Source organism: Monopterus albus, unplaced genomic scaffold (genome assembly GCF_001952655.1).
Source record: "Monopterus albus unplaced genomic scaffold, M_albus_1.0 scaffold45.1, whole genome shotgun sequence".
Taxonomy (NCBI): Eukaryota; Metazoa; Chordata; class Actinopteri; order Synbranchiformes; family Synbranchidae; genus Monopterus; species Monopterus albus.
Genome location: NW_018127925.1, coordinates 2,221,423 through 2,241,613, shown reverse-complemented (window position 1 = coordinate 2,241,613; position 20,191 = coordinate 2,221,423). Strand labels below are relative to the sequence as shown.

The 20,191-nt window shown below is 42.6% G+C and overlaps 1 protein-coding gene across 1 annotated transcript in view; it reads right to left on the bottom strand.

Moving 5' to 3' along the window:
- The window catches only part of LOC109960252 (SCO-spondin), a 49,392-nt gene that overhangs the window by 8,793 nt on the left and 20,408 nt on the right, over window positions 1-20,191 (bottom strand). The window contains exons 43-85 of the mRNA XM_020600208.1: window positions 19,934-20,106; window positions 19,592-19,828; window positions 19,256-19,443; window positions 18,613-18,733; window positions 18,147-18,297; window positions 17,867-17,955; window positions 17,431-17,565; window positions 16,970-17,098; window positions 16,380-16,535; window positions 15,517-15,633; window positions 15,245-15,406; window positions 14,868-15,086; window positions 14,288-14,458; window positions 13,942-14,076; window positions 13,171-13,386; window positions 12,408-12,586; window positions 12,038-12,140; window positions 11,738-11,896; window positions 11,393-11,555; window positions 11,081-11,184; window positions 10,797-10,976; window positions 10,456-10,677; window positions 9,884-10,063; window positions 9,578-9,769; window positions 8,889-9,038; window positions 8,665-8,768; window positions 7,908-8,110; window positions 7,510-7,730; window positions 7,192-7,338; window positions 6,944-7,108; window positions 6,643-6,794; window positions 6,269-6,437; window positions 5,784-5,892; window positions 5,214-5,350; window positions 4,923-5,048; window positions 4,200-4,379; window positions 3,050-3,274; window positions 2,819-2,945; window positions 2,470-2,669; window positions 2,143-2,355; window positions 984-1,129; window positions 538-665; window positions 149-344 (exon numbers count right to left, since the gene is read on the bottom strand). Coding sequence (XP_020455864.1) covers window positions 149-344; window positions 538-665; window positions 984-1,129; window positions 2,143-2,355; window positions 2,470-2,669; window positions 2,819-2,945; window positions 3,050-3,274; window positions 4,200-4,379; window positions 4,923-5,048; window positions 5,214-5,350; window positions 5,784-5,892; window positions 6,269-6,437; window positions 6,643-6,794; window positions 6,944-7,108; window positions 7,192-7,338; window positions 7,510-7,730; window positions 7,908-8,110; window positions 8,665-8,768; window positions 8,889-9,038; window positions 9,578-9,769; window positions 9,884-10,063; window positions 10,456-10,677; window positions 10,797-10,976; window positions 11,081-11,184; window positions 11,393-11,555; window positions 11,738-11,896; window positions 12,038-12,140; window positions 12,408-12,586; window positions 13,171-13,386; window positions 13,942-14,076; window positions 14,288-14,458; window positions 14,868-15,086; window positions 15,245-15,406; window positions 15,517-15,633; window positions 16,380-16,535; window positions 16,970-17,098; window positions 17,431-17,565; window positions 17,867-17,955; window positions 18,147-18,297; window positions 18,613-18,733; window positions 19,256-19,443; window positions 19,592-19,828; window positions 19,934-20,106 — 6,979 coding nt within the window. The remainder of the gene's footprint in view (window positions 1-148; window positions 345-537; window positions 666-983; window positions 1,130-2,142; window positions 2,356-2,469; window positions 2,670-2,818; window positions 2,946-3,049; window positions 3,275-4,199; window positions 4,380-4,922; window positions 5,049-5,213; window positions 5,351-5,783; window positions 5,893-6,268; window positions 6,438-6,642; window positions 6,795-6,943; window positions 7,109-7,191; window positions 7,339-7,509; window positions 7,731-7,907; window positions 8,111-8,664; window positions 8,769-8,888; window positions 9,039-9,577; window positions 9,770-9,883; window positions 10,064-10,455; window positions 10,678-10,796; window positions 10,977-11,080; window positions 11,185-11,392; window positions 11,556-11,737; window positions 11,897-12,037; window positions 12,141-12,407; window positions 12,587-13,170; window positions 13,387-13,941; window positions 14,077-14,287; window positions 14,459-14,867; window positions 15,087-15,244; window positions 15,407-15,516; window positions 15,634-16,379; window positions 16,536-16,969; window positions 17,099-17,430; window positions 17,566-17,866; window positions 17,956-18,146; window positions 18,298-18,612; window positions 18,734-19,255; window positions 19,444-19,591; window positions 19,829-19,933; window positions 20,107-20,191) is intronic.

Below are 20,191 nucleotides of genomic sequence, written 5' to 3'. Positions count from 1 at the left end.
TTTCTGCTAAGTAATTAAAGGCTGCTAATGTTTTATTGGGCTTATTTTTTTCTGCATGTAGCAGCCTGTGAAAATCCTGCCTCTTATTCATATACAGACTGTAAGTGATCAGTAAGGTAAAAGAGAAATAAAAATGGCATGTGCTTACAAGATGTAGCTGATCATCAGTCTGTAAACTGCCCTGCTGCCTCTCCTTCACCTTGGCCCTGACCATGCTGTTTCTCTCTTTGAGACTGAGCAGCAGGTGTCCATCTGGTGAGAACTGGGCAGAGAGCTGAAGCAGTCTGGAAAGGCAGGAAGTATCGCAAAGCTCCTCTGCCGACACATATTGCTCACACTGGCAGCTAGAGCAATAGGATCAGGCAGATAAGACAAAAGACAAAGAGACAAGCAGCATATTAGACTATTCATTACCTAGGGATAAAGTCAACCACAGTAGTTTTAGTGGTTCCAACAGGGTTACTTTAAAAACAGTAACTGTCTTTCCAGGCTTCTGTGAATGACCAATTTAATTTGAAATACAAATGTTAGATTCACATTCCCATCTCCACATCTAGAATTCCTCCACGTGGTCCACATGTGATATTACAGGAATGGCGGGAAGGTGCCACACACTCTCTGGATGCCGCAAGCCGTACCTGTCCAGTGGCACACTGCTTGTTCACCTGAAAACACACACAGACAAACATTTAAAGCAGCTTCCGATACAGATACCGCTGATCATTACATCATTAAACACTGGAGAGTATTTTCTCCATCTCACAGTGGCATATGGATTTCCAAATAATCAGAGCAATTAAATTACAATCAAAACAGGAGTTTCCCCGTCTATACTACTGCACAAAAGCACATCTGTCTGCAGACTTTCAACCAATCCACATCTTCAGTTGCATTTCTATAAAAACATTTGAAAGAAAGAAATGACTAATTCAAACAACTGATTCATATGATGAATACATCCTGATTTGAGATCTGCTACTGACCTCAGGCTGGCAGTCTACTCCACTGTCAGTTGCAGAGCCTTTGAAATCCAGTTCATCGTAGAAGATAAAACCAGTTCTGCACAAACATGAGCCATCTGAGTGCTGAAATGCACGGTTCTTACCAATACATATACAAGAAGAAGAGCCTGAGAAAACAGATGTGACACAGCATGTTGGCATGATCAAGATACTTTCTTGAACAACTGAAGAGGTCTTTGAAAAATATGATGTAAACTCTGGCTAATAATAACTACATTTTTTAATATTTAATTTGATTAAAAAAACAAGCATATTCATTCAACAAAACTGAGTCCAACCCTGTGCAATATGACTAAAATGTTAAATTAATCAAAATTGCACTATCTTGCAATATTTTTATTTCAAAGTGTAGACAAACTACATTAAACATACAGACCCCAAAACTACAACCTCACTGTGAGAAGTCAGTTTACCTGTGATTACAGCAACAAAAGGGACTGTGACAATGATTTCCAGTTAAGGGTAAAAATGAACAAGATTAATAAAGAACATATGAGCACCACAGCTTTTTCAGTTTTTACCCCATGTTGTTTCTAATGCAACATGGCTCCAAATGGCAAGGGATTGCCTGAACAAGTAAGATCAAGATTGTGAGATTTCATTAAGATGGGAGAGGGTACATGAGTGGTTAGGAGTAACAGAAGGCAGAGTGGCCATCCGCAAAACCTGACACCATGCACCGTTCAGTATTTAAACTTGTAATGATAAACAGACGGCGTCCAAGATGAAAACCATTAATCACAAAAAGATACAAAACAGTAAGTTTTAAACTTTGCCAGATGAAAGATGGCAGCACATTCTTTAGTCAGATGAAACCAAAATAAACTAATTTGCAACACTGATATGATTCAAAACAAACGCAGGCGTACAGAATATTAAAAAAGTGAAAAAACAGTTGAAGGGTGTACTGACTGATTGCAAATATGCTCACTGCACAAGTCGAACATTTCTGTTTTTCAAATCATTCTTCTTGGGCTTTGGCTAAAAGAAGAACAAATGTACTAAATGGTCAGGATTGTTAATTACTTAACATGTTAGTAGTACTGGCCAGGAGTGTACTCAGCTTTATTCTATGCTCTGTGTGATCTGAATTGTCTAGGATCATCTGGTGGGGTCTAACCAGCTGCTGAGGTGGAAGAGCTGCCACAGGGAAAGCAAGCTTTCTGGGCAGGCAGGTGGTTGAAGGTGCCAGCTGGACATGGGTGACAGTCACTCATTTTCTGGGCATGAGTGAGGTTACCAAAGGAGCCAGGGGGGCAGGGCGTCGGCTGAGTGGATCCCATGGGACAGGCATATCCAATAGGACAAGGGTTAATCTTGTAGTGGGCAGTACCTGTTGAATTAAAATACGTTCAAGCCTTATTTGAAATTAAGCAATGGAATAACAAATACCGTATGAACTGAGATCTGGAATGATTTGTGGTGGCGATTATGGTGATTGCTGTACCTGGGGGGCAGAAGTATCCTGGTGGACATGGAAGGCATTGAAGTAAGGGGGAGAGGTAGGGACGAAAGGTTCCCCCTTCACACATACTACAGAAGCTGTTTTTGGATCCCCTGAGCCCGCTGGTGTTGACAGGCATGTAGCCCCCTTCACAGGGCTGCATGGCAGAGCTGTTGGCTGGGCAGTAGTAGGGAAACTGACAGCTGTGGAGCAGGGTAACAGTGTTGTTTATAAAGCTTTAGCCCACACCCTGTACAATCAGTCCAAACCCATTAAACTTTCATTTGAACAGTCAAAGCCCTTCATTTCCATGTCAGTCAGTGGTGTTTGGATAGACCTCTCATGCACTCACAGTTGTTTGGGAGTATTGTAGGAATAAGATCCCGCAGGACAAAAATAACCTTCAGGACAGACCTGAGGTTCAGCTGTCTGAGGTCCACAGTATGAGCCAGCTCTGCACTGTCTCTCTGAGACTGCACCTGGATTCAAGGGGGGAAACTGTAGAAACTCACTACTGTAATCAAAGTTATCACATACAGAAGCTAATATATGTTAACGTTAAAAGCGATGTTGATAAACCTACCTGTGGGACATTGATAAGAGGCCCTGCATGGGATCCCCTCCACATTGGCTTTGCCTGTGGCCCGAGGGTCTGGGCAGAAGGTTCCCCCTGCACAGGGTTCACACTGGCTGGGTGCAGCAGCTCCAGGAAGGGGCCTTTTGGTGCCTGCAGGGCAAAAGATGGGGGGTCCAGACCCACTGCACCAGTAACCAGGAGGGCAGGGACTGTTGGAGTAGTCTGTAAGCTCTGAAAAATAACAGTTGTCTGAAAAACCTACTCATCACTTCACTATTATATTCATACTGTAACTTTGCTGCATCATCTTCCACACACATGGAGAGGGAACTTACACAAGCACCTCAACCATAAAGCTTACCAAAATGACTGCAAGACAAGTTAAACCTTTACTACTCTTTATCTAAGAAGCTTTAATTTATGTATTCAAAGAAGAGGGAAGAAGGAAAGGCACCGTCTGCTGGGCATCATCCATTAGATAAGTGAAAATATGGCTTCATTTCTCATTTTTCTTTATAAATCCAACAGCAAATCATTACTGTAGCCTGAGGTATGACAAGTTGTAAATTCAGTGCCTTAAGCCACATTGTATCTCCTTTACTCTTAGCTCAGGCACACACTCAGGCCCTCGTATATCAGCATGCATACAAAGTCAGATTAATGCAACCTAGAAAGGCAATTTGCCTTGAACTGTCCTTGTTCATGTAAATTCAAACCCAACAGGGAGAGTCGTGTAAATGTATATTTTACAATTGGTTATAGAGTTGGCACAGGGAATAGCCAAATGAAAAGGGAAAAATCACATGCAGTGGAAAATTTAAGTTCCACTCCAGAGACATTTTAATATTTATAAAAAATAAACTATAAAAATACTCAGCTATAAACAATATATAGTCAAACAGTTTGTCCTCAAAAAAGTTCACTGAACCTCTGTAAAGGGCCTGTCCACATTTGTGGTGTCATAAATCTGGTCTGCATGAGCCTCTTTCAAACTCAGACATCCACACCTTTCAGCAGAGGAATGTGAAACAACAGGAATGATATTTGTGTAAAAATAGGAAATTTGAGTAAGGTGGATCTTTAACACACATGTAATTTTAGTTACTTAGTTAATTGGTGGGTCATGCTCTAATGTATAAGACGTAGCATGCTAGACCTGTGCTGTTACAGTGTGAACCAGGAGGGCAGGGCAGGCAGTCACCCTTGCTGCCTGCACCAGGGGAAGCTCGATATGTATACAAAGGACACGGCCTGGGTCCTGTCCCTCCATTGAAGTCATGTCCAAACAGACCATCACAGTAATGACCAGGGGGACACAAATGTAGGACTGGGTCTCCTGTAAATAAACAAAATGCTTAATTTTTACAGGACAAGGGTTTCAGATTAAATTGTTTGTTTGCTTGTTACAGTCTTGCTTATCAGTTGGAGAATTTATTTCACTACTCTAGGCTCATCAAAGCTCATCAAGCACTTGTCCCTGGCTGCGTTTCTGACCTTTCACGAGCCCAGTCTTCACAACGCAGGGCTCTTTAGCTCTTTTTAATTCTGAGCCAGAAGATTTAACTATTCTAGGACCTGGCATTTACTTCTGCTCAGTTTATACAAGACACAGCGTGACTGCAATTAACAACTCCACCTGGTACAAAAACTATTAAGCATTATTTAGCTTCCCGAGCGTCAGAACTGACAGCTGCTAATCTATGCTGAAGATGGCCAGTTTTTACTCCCATTACAGTACACAGTGACCTTCTTGCTTTGAAAGTCTGGACCAATGTGTCACTCAGTCATTCTTTTTTTAATCACTTGGCAAAACAATTTTTCTCCAAAAAAGGCAGTTTCATGATTTAAACACAATTTAAAGACCACTATCTGCTCATACCGGGTTTACACCAATACTGAGGTGGGCAGGGTAAGCAGTCCTGCAGGCTGGCACCTCCTGGGGAGCTTCTGACCGTGTTTGCAGGACACAACCGAGCCTTTTCTGTACCCTCGAGACAATAGAAACCTAGAAAAAATGTAGTCAGTCCTAAACTGTTTAAATGATTAAACTATAAACCAATTAACCACCCAAAAAGGTTCTGAGAATAATACATGAAAAAGTGTACATAATTCAAATGCCAGTGGTGGGTGTGGTTGTCTGTTTTTTGTTTTTAGAATTGATGTGTTGTACCTGATGGGCATGGTCCTGCACACTGCATGCCCCACTGGCACTGGGTCAAATTAGACATTGATCCTTGAGGTGTGAAATCAGCACTTCCAGAAACACAAAGATACCCTGCAGCACACACACCCTGGATCCTACCAGCCCTGAAGAAAATGTACACAAAAACCACAGGATTTACCCTACACAACAACACATAGACACACAAGAACATTAAAAAAAAAACAACTAAAATCTATCTTTTACTAAATGAACATAACGATAAGTATATACATTTTTACATTACATACATTACACACTTTTACCTCTCATGTACGCTCATACTGTATTTATGCATATTAAGGTGTTAATTTGGCTGTTGAGTGAACCATGATATACTCCTGTATTATGGCAAAGTGTGAGTATAATCAAAGCAGAGTCATTTGCCTTTGAGCATGTGCATGTACAGGACGTGTACGCATGAGTTAAGGATGTGCATGTGCATAACTGTGAGTCTGACCATGCCATGCGAGAGTGAGACAAGTGCAATTTTGAGTGCATCTGCATGCACGCACAGGGCCTGTGAGGCATCCAGTGTACCTGCAGAACTTCCCCGGAGGGCAGGGTAAACACTCTGTCACTTCCTGTAGTCCCTCCTGGTTTGAACGCGTGTATGTCCCATTAGGGCAGGGCTGAGGCTTCATGGTGGCTGATGCAGAAGAACCGAGAAAAGCTGCGTGACTTATTACACAGTAATTACAACAAATGTAATCACAGCAACAGACTAATATTTTGTTGCACTAACAAAAATAAAGACAGTTTTAAAGTCATTTTCTTCAGGATGGTTCATAATGTTTTGCAAAAACTAAAGTAGTAGTTCATTTTGGGAAATAAGCTTTTTAACTTTACCACTGAAAGTTAGATGGAAATAGTGATACCACGCTCATATGAGTACAGCAGTTTTGCAGCTACAGTGGGCAGTCTGGCACACTTCAGTTTATGTATTAGTGAGCTGCAGAGATGCTGGTGGGTAGATTTAAATTAAAGCTGGCACCCTTGTAGTTAAAATTGTCTGTTTAGTGTACCTGCAGGGCAGAATGAGTGTGGTGGGCAGGGCCGTGGCTCTCCATCTATGGCCTCCTCGCAGTAGAATCCAGGTCGGCAGGGGATGCAGCTATGTGAGCCCGCGTTTGGCTGGTATTCTCCTGTGGGACAAGGCAAGGCCACAGCGGAACCTTCTGAACAGTAATAGCCCTGGAAGGAAATGAAAATGACAAAGGTGCATTTGAGGGTTGGCATTCAATGCAGCAGGACATTTATCATAAACAATGTTACATATACAAGCTTCTCTCTGAGTGACAGGGTTAAAACAATAAGAACACTGAATCAAGGAAAGGCAAGAAGAGAATCTGATGGAAGAGAGGATTAGAAAGAAAAAATGTGTACGAATAACCCTAACCTTGGGACAGAGGAATGCATATGGAGTAGTTGAAGAGAAGTCAAAAGGGCAGTAGAACCCAGAAGCACAGGGGCCACTGGGACTGGACAGACCCTCAGTGGAGCAGTAGTGACCTGCAGGACAGGCAGAGCAGCTCTCCATGGACACCCCTCCTATGACAGGAACATAGCAGTGAAGATGGTCAGACAAGCAGAGATCCTCCAGAGACCTCGTTCAAATGTAAATGCCAAACTTACTAAAGATTCAACTATTCTAAGACAAGAAAATGTCATTTAATGATGAGTAAAAATGGCAGGTGCACCAGTGGTGTTGCGAATACTGCCAAGAGGGCAAGGGATGGGGGATAGGCATCTTGCAGGACAGTAATGGCCAACAGGGCAAAGGCCGTTCCTGGGAAATGTGTCAGAGATCTGTGGTGTTGGGCCCACTGCTCCACCTTGGCAGAAATAACCTTGCAAACAGGAACCTAGACAAAAATACACACAGTTTGGTTGGTTTTTACTAGTATAAGGCTGTGTCCATTTTGCTAAAAGGCTAAAATAAAGTCACCTTGCGGTGTTGAGGCTCCATAGGAGGCACAATATACTCCAGAGGGACAGGGAGTGCATACAGAAAGAGAATAGGCCCCTGTGTGGTTGCTGAAAGTCCCTAAAGGGCAGGGCTGAGGCAGTGCTGTCCCAGTAGGACAGAAATGACCTAAGAAAAGAACACTCATTAAATATTTTGTTTATTATTCATTAGTAGCATTAGAAATAGAATTAAAAACAGAACTAGATAGAATTAGAAATGTAGCACTCCTGCTGCTGTTATGTAAGTGGATTGATGATTTGATTTATATTGTAGATTCTGTTTATTTTCTCTATTTACCAGCTGGGCAGATATGGGGCTCCCGAGTGGCTGAGGAGTTACATGCGGTTCCTTTGGGACATAATATGCAGTGGTCTGCTCCAGGGGCAGGACTGTAAGAGCCAGGCTCACAGGGCACCTCAGATGGAGAGCCAACAGGACAGCTATGGCCAGAGGGGCAAAGGTAGCCATGTGAACCATCTGAAGGGGTGGGAGTGGAGCTGCCACCGAGGCACACATACCTGTAGGCACCAACAGTGGAAACAAACTTCTTGACCACTTTCTTTTCAGGCCAGAGGAAAACTATTTAGTGAACAATGTAAATAATATTGATTATGGACAAAAGCCCCCGAAAAACCTGTATGTCCATTCATATTCAGAAGGGAGAGAGCTAAGAAAAAGCAGAAGAGCTGTGTTACCCAGCATGACATGGGAGAGCATTTGAGAGCTCTGTTAGCGCAGGCCTGTCACAAAATAGTCCAGAGGGGCAGGGTGGGCATTCCTCAACTCCCTTCAGTCCTGGTGAGATGGAAAGAGAGCCTGTGGGGCAGGGGAGTGGATACCCGGTGCCAGAGGGGCAGTAGTGGCCAGAGGGGCAAAGCTGGCTTCTGGCAGATTTCCCCTGAGATAAAGCAGAAACAAATAAACTAGAAAACACTGATGACTGATGTATTTATGATACCACAATTTCCTGAGAAACCATATTACTCTAGAGCATACATTGCTTGCATGCAGTAACTTGTCTTTAATTAAACCCAGAGGTCTGTATTACACACCACCTGAATGACCACAAAACACAATGATTTTCTTCTTGGAGCCTGACTATTAGTGGAACAAAAATATGACATGGAAAGGTCATGTGATCAGTACATCAAAACTATTTATTCCCACTATGTTTAGCGATTTGATAAAAATTGATTGTATGATATGAAATGTAGTCATTTTTGACATCTTGTGTGCAAGCTGAGATTACATGAGATGGTGCCATTTGAAGAACATTTATGAGGTGTCAATAAGAAGAGGTCAAGCCTGGGGAGCATGAACGGGGCAGTTTTTTTTTTTTTTTTTACAATCTACTAATCAAATTTCTTGTAGACATAAAGATTAAGTCAGTTAGAATTTACAAAGGACTGACTGACCAAGCAAGTTAGATGCAACAGGGAATGGGAACAACACCTGATACTCAGTGTAGTTTGGGCTGGATGATCCAGCAGGACAGTAGTACCCTGCCTCACAGGGTCCTGTGGGCTCCGACAGACCAGGATGAGAGCAGAACATTCCTGTAGGAAACACCACCAGAATGAAATGAACATCATCATGATTTTAAACATACTGACTTGACTGTGCACATGTAATTTAATATCTCATACACAATAATGTATGACTGATCCTTCACATACCAGCAGGGCAGGGCAGGCAGGCATCAGGACTGGAGGCTCCGTGCTGGCTCTGCACAGTGCCAGGTGGGCAAGGGAACTCCAGTCCTAGAATCAGTCCCGGAGGACAGTAGTATCCACCGGGACACAGTGCAGGCTGTATAGTACCTTCAGCTGAGCCACACCAAGAAGAGTTAGACACATCATCTCTGATGAGACCATTTTCACAACCATTTGGAATGGCTGAAGTCTTTGACTTTGAAAAGTTACAATAGCAAAGGGATCGCTGACGCTGTAAAATCAGTTATTGGTTAAATTGGCTGAGATAAAGGAGCTGTGACTCCTGTTAGGATGTCCCCATTTTACCTGAGGATGAACAAAATGAGCTCTGCTGCACTTCTCTTCTCAGAATGACTCTGGACATTCCCCATAGAATTGGTGGGAATTTGTTGCTCTTATTAAACATAGAGCACATGGGCTTGTAAATATTTAGTAGCTAAGCAGTGATTTGTGTGTTTTAGACATGTCTGTAATAATTGCTGTGTCCCTAGTCAGAATAACTTATTAAAATATGCCTTGTAGCTGTACTACATGTTAATTTAACGTGACTACTGCTGTGAATGGATTCCCGGATGATTGTTGAATGCTGAATGTAGAGAAATGTTCATGCAGTTCTTGCTGAACATATTTTTAGGCTAAGCCATGTTTCCCACCTTGACAGTAGTATCCAAGGGTGCAGACTGTGCAGTTTTCTTGATGTATGTTGCCTGTTTGAGAACTAAATGTTCCTGCAGGACAGGGTAAGGGGACTGGTGTTCCACTGGGGCAGAAGAAACCAGCTGGGCACATCACTTGATCTGCTCTGCTAGAGCCCCAGTCACAGTAAAACCCTGGCCAGCAATCACCTATAGTGCAAAAGGGAAAACAAATGAGGGTTCTTATCTCTAAAATAAAAAAACCAAAACATTTATTTCATCACACAAGGATCACATGGATTAGCTGTCTTTTATTCCATCCACCTGCTCTTTTCCCCTGAAGGCAGTAAATCCCAGGTGGACACAGGGATCCAGTTCTGTTGTCAGTCGGGTTCGGCATCGTGGCACCCATCAGACAAAGAAATCCAGCAGCACATGATCCTGAAGGCTCAACCAAACCTTCAGACCCGCAGAATTGACCAAGAGGACACACTAGACACTCACCTGCAAACACAGAGATGGACAGCTTTGACTCTAGTCCTTAAAAGCAAAACAAGCTACTTACCAGGTCTGATCAACACGTCTGTGTGATGGTTACGCACTGCTGTGCAGTGCTAGTGTTTTGAGTGAACTAAATTAAGGAAGGTGCCTTTGGGGAAAAACCATCTGATTTGTAAGCTTTGAAGCTGTTTTCTTGCAGGCTGTTTTAAGACAAATCTGATTTGAATAATGACTGATTCCCTCAAGAGTTACATCAAAAAACATCAGTTTTAACATGTACGCTCTTAATTAGTCTCTAAATTTATTTATTTTTTCTCCCAACATAAAAAAAGCTAAACAAAAAGGCCAAATAATTACATGTGCTCTGTTTTTTCACAAAGGTTCTGGGATTCTACCTGCTGTTGTGAGACCTTGGCTGGGGCTGTAGGTGCCTTTGGGACAGGGGAGAGGTGGAATGCCTGGATTGTCCCTGGGGCAGATGTAGCCAGCTGGGCAGGGGAGAGGACTAGAGATTCCAGTAGAGCTCCCCCTTGTGGGGCCAGGCTTCAGAGACTGACAGAGGAATCCAGGAGGACAGAGATTACACTCTTTATGACCTGATAAATCCTGAAACCAGCCTGGCAAAGACATTGAAACAGCAAGGACATCTTATGAGAGGGCGATAGAATTTATATACAGTATAAAGGAAAGTCAGTCTGGCAGAGATAGGTTTTAAACTGTATAACTTCTTGTTTACCAAAAGGGCAAGGTTTGCAGTCCTCTTTGCCTTTTGATCCAGTCTTATTTTGATAGTAACCAGCTGGGCAGGGCAAGGGTACACTGGTGCCCTCTGGACAGTAGTGTCCTGCTGGACAAACACCCCCAGATACACTTGACATTGGAGTAGCAGTTTGAGATCCCTCTAGGCAGTAGAAACCTGGGGACAAATACTTCACTATTATCTTTGCAAAGCTACACTTTCATATCAGGTAGGTTAATGCACCACACTAGCATAACTAAATTCTCATTCTTATTTCTTACCTGGCAGGCATGGTCCAGAGACCACAGAGAGGCCTGTCTCTGAGCAGTAGAAGCCAGGACTGCAGCTACGGCACTGAGACTCATCCACAAGCCCCCTCTGCTCACTGTCAAAAGATGTGAACATTTCAATGACTATAAACCACAGCAGCATTCACACAAGTTCATGAGGTTTGGATAACACTGTGCAGCATTACAACAGAGAAAGCACTCCACACTCCTACCTTTAAAAAAGACTAACACTTCAGATTTCATCACCTGTTTCATGACACTTTCATAATATATACTAACAAAACATCCCATAATGCCAGTTACCTGAATGTTCCTTTTGGGCATGGTTTTGGTACAGAGGTCCCCATAGAGCAGAAGAATCCAGGAGGGCATTGGAATCCAGTCAGACCATCTGATGGTGAAGGTTCAGAGGCTCCACCAACACAAACAAAGCCTGCAGCACATGGCCCACTGGGGAAAGTCCCCCCTTCAAAAAAATATCATTCAAGGAAGGTTTTTCATCAGCTTAACAACAGCGCAGCCGTTAACCTTTACTGTTTCTGGAAAACATCACTAAATCTATATTGCACCTGTCTGCAAGACACAATATATCTGTGAGAAATTCATGACAAGTAATTGATAGGAGTCAGGAAAGTGGATGCATTGTACCTGTTTCTTTACAATACATCCCAGGGTCACAGTCTGAGCACTGCCATTCCTCAACCAGTCCTGACATGTTTCCATAGGTCCCTGCTGGACAGGGATGTTGATTTACTGAGCCACTGTCACAATAAAATCCTCTCTCACAGGGAAGTGGAAGGCTCATTCCTGAGGTGCAGATACAAAAATCACAAGAAAGATTTGTTTTCATTTCTTAGAAAATTAACCACCATTTAAAGGCTGATTACATTTATGATCCCAGCAGCAAAATGCTTTGTCATTCAAAATTTGTCTACCCATCTGCTTTACCTTGATCTTGACAATAGAAACCAGCAGGGCACATCTCACAGCTGCCCTGGCCTGGTCTGAGCTGGTAGCTGCCTGGGAGACAGGGTGTCTGTCTGACACTGCCCTGAAGCAACCGGTAAATTGACATAATTAGACTTTATATCTATGGAATAACATGCATCGTCAGGTATAATCACAGTTCAAAATAACAGAAGCGACTATAACAGACAAAAAATAAAATGAAGATTAAGACAAGCAGAAAGGAAACATGACTTATAGTAGCAGCAGGACACTTATCAAGACAGAATAAAAAAAACAGTCTCATGCAGAGACATCACATCCAATGTACAGCGACGGTGACTGATAATGGCTTGAACACTGAATGGCTGACCTTCTCACAATAATGTCCCACTGAGCAAACATGTTGTTGTGGTGTCTCAGAGCTCTGTCCCTCAGGACAGTAGTAGCCTTCTGTGCACTGGCCACTTGGCTCAGCTCTGCCTCTCTGGTGGCAGTAGTGACCTGGAGGACAGAGCTGGCAAGCCCTGACTGTGGATCCACCAAGGGACCCTGATGGATAGGACACCATATACAGATCAGTTGGTTTAGTCCCTGTGTTCACAGGGTTTCCTGACTAGCAGAAAATCACTTTGTAAGTTAAGGTAATAAAAGCATTAAAATAGATGACAATATTAATTTGATGCAAAGTGCATGCAGTATTTCCTTAACAGAATAAATTTGTAAAAATACAAAGGAACTACTGCATTGTTTAATAGGATTCTAGTTGTCCACCGTGAGACGAGAATACAATTACACAATTAAATGGCTTTGTGACTGAAATTAATCATGAGCACTGAAGGGAAAGAATGAAAATTTCCATATTTCATTGAACTGCAAAGATAGGCACCAGTTCATGTAAGGACATTAGCAGCAAAACTGACACTGTGTGCAACAAAAAGGCTCAAGTGTTGTATTGTTGTGTAGTGCTGTATTCATGATTAATGACCATCAGGGGGTTACTGACTTTTCTCTCTTTTCAAAGGATGTAGCACAAAGTTTTGTTTTGAAACGTTGTTCACAAAAATCAACCAGTAAGTGAAATTATTAGAGGACTCTGACAAATACAGCCATATTACAAAGCAGCAGTATCTCACTTTTTATGGTTCCAACAGGGCAGGGCAGAGGAAGAGGAGTTCCAGGGGGACAATAGTGTCCTCTTGGGCATGGGGTGGCATAAGGGTCTAAGGAGCCTTTGGGACAGTAATATCCTGCAGCACAGGACCCTGCTGGGGCAGCTAGACCAGTCTGGTTACAGTAAGAGCCAGCCACACAGGGCTGGGGGTAGGTAGAGCCCAAGGGACAGTAGAAACCTGAAAAACAGCCCAAAAGAATTATGGTCACTATTACATATATTTCTCAAACTGTCACACTGTTAACCTTTAACTCCCATGCTTTATAGATTTTTTTTTTATTTTCCTGTGAGTCAATAATTGCTGCGCTGTGAGAATTAAAATCTGTTCCTTGCTGGTCTGACTGTGGTTATTTCAGTGCTGCTGTTTGATGAAGATGGAAATCCAACTCCATCATTCAGCCTTTTGGATCTTCAAACAGCGGAATTTGAGTCTGTTTGCATAACCATCTGTGTTTAACTTGTGCTGCCTTTAGTGAGTCACTGTACCTTGAAGATATTGTAATTTAATTATGGGATATAACCCTGAAAGAAAATAATGGGAATTCATTCCTCAAACCACCTTGTCCCAATGTAAGATTTTAGTCATCATTTTTTAATAAGGTGAACTGAGCCACAACACTGGACACATGTCTCAGCAGCTACAGTAGTGGGACTTCCATGTTATCATGAGTGAGGAAGATAACACACATGCCTGAAGGGCAGCACATCAAGTTCACAGTCACAATTTACCCACCCTTAGGGCATATATCTCCCGTGTAGATAGAGCATGTATAATGTGTACTTCTGATACATGGCGGTGAGTGAGTCACAACATGGTTTGAATCTGTCTGTGGTGCTGCTGCCACTTGAAGCCAGTCAGTGTTGCTCTCTATGAAAGAACATGGCAGATAAAGCATGAACAATGTTAAGAGAATATCTTCTTTGTACAATGTAACACTGTGAAGACAATGATTAATAGTAGAATACTTTAGGGGCAGGTCAAACTGGAAAGCTGCTGATGTGTGGGACATTATAACAATACATGACACTGCCCTTTTAAAGGAGGCATTTATTACACACTGAAGAAACACATGTTTTACCGGAATTACTGGAGTTACTGACACAGGACATATTGTGCCTCCAGAAGGCTGTGTCTGTCCTTGTGGTATAAACCTCTAGTATTTCACAGAGACAGCTGAACAAAGAGGAGTTGACATGAGGTGTGGGGCTATCTGCACCTCCAGAGCAGAAGAAACCTGCAAAACACAAACCTAACATAGAGAGATAATATAAAAGCCCCGAAAGCACAAATTGATTACATTTCTCATTAGCATATGCTGATAACCAGATGGAGCTGCCATTCGGTGTGTTTCCCCTCATCATTAAACAAAGCAGACATTGAGTGCTCCGGTTGTCTAGCCTAAAGTTTGACCTAAGGATCCGCACCCAATCCGAACCTGAACATAATTTCTAAATTTCTCTCCAAACCTGGCCCGAACCCTCAGCTACTGATGGGTCCCGTCAGGCTCAGTTCAAGTGTCCACACTCTAGCAGTGACTGAGGGGTCTGGAATTTAGACTAACCTGTATGTAGCTGCACAGACGCAACATAAAATGTTTTTACACAATTGGCCTTATACTGTATATTTTTTAAGTAATGATGACAAATGAAATCCCCCACCTGTGGGCTGTGAGTCTCCAGGACCGAGGCAGTATTTTCCTGGGGGGCAAGGGCGGCAGTGAAACGGGGAGGAAGCTCCAGGCTCTGGGAGGTAGCTGCCAACAGGACAGGGTTTGGGTAACTGACTACCCTGAGGACAATAGTGTCCCATGGGACAAACATCTCCATAAGGCTGGGAGACAGGACAAGGCTCAGTGGACCCCAAGGAACAAAAATGTCCTGTGGTAAACAATGCAGTCAGACCTCATGCAGAATACTGCAGTATTGACAGTACAATGCAGTATAGGTGAAATGTGTGATTCAGGGGAAACTGTGGCTTTACACAGTGTAGGAATATAGTAGATGAAAAGAAACTCATACTGTTGCTCAGTTCAAACCTGGGCTGCAAGGTCCAGATGGCTCTGCCAGGGCACTGCTGTTACAGAAGGAGCCAGGGGGGCAAGGGGAGCAGTCAGTGTGGGATGCCCTGCCAGCTAACGGATTGACATGGCCCATCAGACACGGAGATGGCACTGATGAACCCCCCACACAGTAGAAACCTGGGCAAGGTGTCCCATTTTACATTAAGCTTCAGTCCACATTTCATTCCTTTGTGTACACTTTACTGTCTACAAATGTGAGTACACAGGTGTTTTTGTTTTTATATTACCTGGAGGACAGGCATTACAAGTGGACTGACCAGATGAAGACTGAAAAGTGCCAGGGCTACAGATGGTGGGCTCAGCACTGCCATGTGGGCACGCATGACCAGGCGGGCACTGACATCCTGTGACACATAAAGAAAAGTTCAAACACTTATCTGGTGCCTACTTGTTTAAAATGAAACCAAGAGACATGTCCATACAAAAAACAATATATATATAGTATAATACATATGTATAGTACTAATATGATTTAATACATTTATTTATTTAAGGAGATTAAGGTGGCCATTAGCCATACTGTATTTCAGCAAAGAAAACCACGTGAATCATGTAGTATTGGTCATTTTTAGTCTTTTACTTTTTCCAGATAAATGTAGGGATTACTACAGGTGTTCTTTGATGTGTTTAGGCTATGAGAATTTATTCTAGTTCTTAAGCAAAATGAAATTAATTAATTATCAAAAAATTCTTTGTCCAAGCCTAAAAACATTGTTTCTTAGTTTCTTTGCTCCACAAAATTCAGTATTTTGTTGACGCATGATTTTAGGACAACAACAAATGTCACATGGCGCATGTTGACATTGCTATCTGCAGTGCAACCTGATATGATGGTTGTAATTTGCTTCACTTTAGCGCCAAATGCAACCAGTTTATAGTAGTTTGTCCTTCTCTTTTAAGTGAAAATGTACAATATCCTATGTAAAATTGCACTAACTTAAAGCTTTTAGCGTGAGTGCATTGTGTCTCTCTATCTGGAAACTGATCAGTCCATGACACAGTGTAAAAAATAAATAAATAAAACAAAATGATGAAGTGCAAAAACTAGCATGGTCAAACCTGAGCTAACCCCTGATGATGCCTGCTGTACCTGGCTGATGTCCAGACTCTGATCCTGGTGGACAGAACCACCCTGGGGGACAAAGGAGATCAGCAGAGGTCTGAGCCCACAAGGGGCAATAAAATCCTGGGTAACACACTTCACAGTCAGCATTGGACTCTGCCCCAGATCTCGTCAAGAAAGTGCCTATAAGAGGAAGAGAAATTATCATGTGAGCAAAAATAACTCCCACTTTTTCTTTAACTCCTTCACATACTCAGATACACATAGAGAGAAAAGAGAATTGCATAGTATAAAGGCATGTTTGGGCACTTTAGATGGATCCATGTAATCACTTGGTTAAGTAGCTTGCTGACCATTATGATAGTTTTATTAGACTCTCATTAGGTTTTACAACCTCCTCTATGGTTTTGGATATGCTGAGCCATTGTACTGTACCTCTGTCACTTTTATGGCACTATACAAGACATCAGGAAGCGGTATAATAAAAGCTTGAGGTCAAACACCTAGCAAATGACAGGTAATTTACTTCTGTTGAACAACACATTCATGATACAGGTTAATAGGTATATTTTCAATTTTTTATTTTAGAGCTCAGTATCAGTGTATTGGCTTTCTACCTGGTGGACAAGGACTTGGTTGTGCACTCCCTTTAGGACAATAGTGGCCTGCAGGACACACATCACCATGGAAATGACCAAGGGTTGAATTGCCAGGATGTGGGTATTGAGATGTGGTATCTCCTGTAACTGAGACAACAGACCTTTCTTAGATGTCATTACTCATTAAGTCAGCAAGTAAAGTAAAAGGCCAGAGACAACAAAAATACTGCTAAGAGAAAGGAGTGGGGGCTGTTAAATGTTCTGTGGAGCCTTCTACAGCACTGTGGAATCAAAGGCCTTGAAAATGTTACATAAAAACCAAAGTGCAATGACAGAAAATGGTGCACAGCACGCTAGTTTTCAAGCTTTTTTAAATAAAACAAATACCATGTCTATAATAACCAGTTGTGCATGTTGCCATGCATTTATTAACACTACGTAAAGGGCAAGAAGAAGAAGCATGTTACTTGCGATATTACCCTGAGGTATGGCTGTTCTGGATCCCTCCGTGCAGTAGAAGCCAGAGTTGCAGGGCCCAGATGGGGAGGAGAGGCCAACCTCAGCACAATAATGGCCAGGCAAACAGGGCTGACATGCATCTATAGAAACTGCCCCTGATAAACCAAGAATATAACTCATAAATCTGACCTGAAAGGATAAACCATAAATTAAACATGGAATGAATGACTGCAGAGTGAAATATTTCCACTTCACTTCTTTTGAGTTTTTTAAAGGAAGGCAGAACATTTTTTACTGATGACAAAATTCACACTTAACACCATTAATGACTTCAGTTAAGTCAGTCTATCATATTTAAATGCCACAACTAGTCTTTGTGCATAAGGATTCAATGTTATATGCCACCATCTGTGGAGCTGAAGGTGCCTGCAGGGCAGGGAACCATATAGCTGGTACCCTCAGGGCAATAGGATCCTGCAGAACAGCGGCCTCCTGTCGGGCCCTCCTCTGGCTGGGATGAAACCGAACCCTGGATACAGAGGTAACTAGGGGCAGAGAAAGGAAGAGGACAGACAATTGGTAGGGTAATATGGGATGCAGAAATTGACAGAGCATAAGGGAGGTTTAACTACAGACAAGTGGGACAGAATTAAAAGTAAATAGGAAGTCATATATTTCATACTCTGTCTGAGAGCCTGATAAAATACAGTATGTGTTCAGTCTGCCTGATGTTTACCCAGGAGAGCAGCGCCCAGTGGGAGCAGTCAGTCCAGAAGAACTGCAATATCTCCCTGGAAGGCAGAGCTCACAGTCCAGCTTGTTGGACAATCCCATCTGTCCGCTGAAGGTGCCAGCTGGGCATGGGAATGCTACACCAGCCTGTGTTCCTGTTGATAAATAGCATATAATACCTACAGATGGTCCAGGACTAAACATCACAGAACAGTTTGTGAAAACCATTCTCATCTTGATTATGCTCTATAATGGCCATTTGCAGAATTAGAAAATGATTTGCAGTCACTTGTTTGAGAGTACACACAAAACATGAACAGTATTCACCAGCATTTCTATGTGTATTAATCAATGCCAGTGGACCTGAGGCATCACTTGTTTCCCACATATATTTTTATCTGATAACATCATGTGATAACACTGAACATTTGCCAATAATGTGTTATAACAGCTACACTACTGCATCCTACCTGGTGGGCAATAATGTCCTTGGGGACACGGCATGGGAGTGTGAGTCCCAGACGCATGCCCAGTGTCAGCATCCACTGAGCCAGCACAGTAAAATCCTCCTGGACATTCAACACACTCTGCCTGTGGAGGGGTGAATTATGGACTTTTTCTTTTTTTATCTACACAGTACAAATACAAAATTGTGACTACAGATGTTCAATAACATCAACAGCCATAAATGCTTGATATAGTTGCATTGAAGATATAAGAAGATATTATATAAACTGGATGCAGTGCACACACATTAACAAAACTGGGCCAAGTGGAATCTTATCTCCTTGCTTTCAGGAGAGTCATAACTTCCCCCAGAATGTGCAAATAACACAGCTTCAAAATACAATAAAAAGCCGTCTAGTGCCATTGAGTACTTACAGTTAGTCAGCGGCAGTAGAGCCAGTCCAGTTTTAGAGCAAGTCAGAATTTCAGTCCAGTATATTAAGCCTTATATTTCTTTCTTTCTTTCTATATTAAGCCATATATTGTGTAGGACAGTAGCACAATTGTTGCTAATTAAACTGCTTAAATAGTAAGTGCATCTTGCCTTTGTGACTGCAGCCAGTGCATGCCAAAATTTATGAGACTATTCATCCACATCCTACTCACCTGTCCAGGCAAATCCTGGTAGGTCCCTGGCATGCACGGAACCTGTAATTTAGAACCAGGTGGGCACTTGTTTCCAGGTGAGCAGGGTATAGAGGCCTGCTGGCTGCTGTTTTCTGTGCCTGGACAGTAGAAGCCAGCTGGACAGACAAGTGAAGGGGAGGAGAGCCCTCTGGTGACACACAGGAAACCTACAAAACAAAAGGAACACAAATGAACAGTGACAAACACTGTGAGAGGAGACTATCTCCTGTTATTTGCATTAATGGAAACTGCATCTTCTGATAAGTAAAAGACACAGCCACTAATGTATACAATATGTGCTGAATCAATGCCAACCTGGAGGACAAGGCAGGCAGTCGAAGACATGACTGTTTCTGGTTTTGTTAGTGTAGTATCCTATGGGACAAGGCAGTGGTGCCGAGGAGCCATGAGGACAGTAATGACCCTCAGGACATCTGTCACCTGTCCTCCCTCTGTCTTCTGGTGTGGGTGACCAGGCCCCAGAGTGGCAGTAGTAGCCTGCGCTACACTGGCCTGATGCAGCACCCTTCCCAGCGGATGCACAGAAGGAGCCTGGTTTGAGAGAAAAAAAAAGTGAGAGAAAAAGATTACTTTGCAAAACAGATAATGCACTACATTAGATACTGTCACAAACATTAGCAGTGACTGGCATGTGACCTGGTGGGCAAGGCAAGCAATCCTGAGGTTTTGTCATCCGAGTGTATGGGTTGATGGATCCAGCTGGACATGGGTACTGGTGTTTCGACCAAGTCCCAGACGGGCAGTAATGACCCACTGGACACTCGTAACTCTCCCACAAAGCGCCATTACTACTGCCAGCACAGTAAAAACTACCCAAACAGAACAAGGATAGATTAATGTAGTTGGCAACTGGTGTTGGCAATGAGGCTGGAACATACTTGAGCCTGTGTGTAT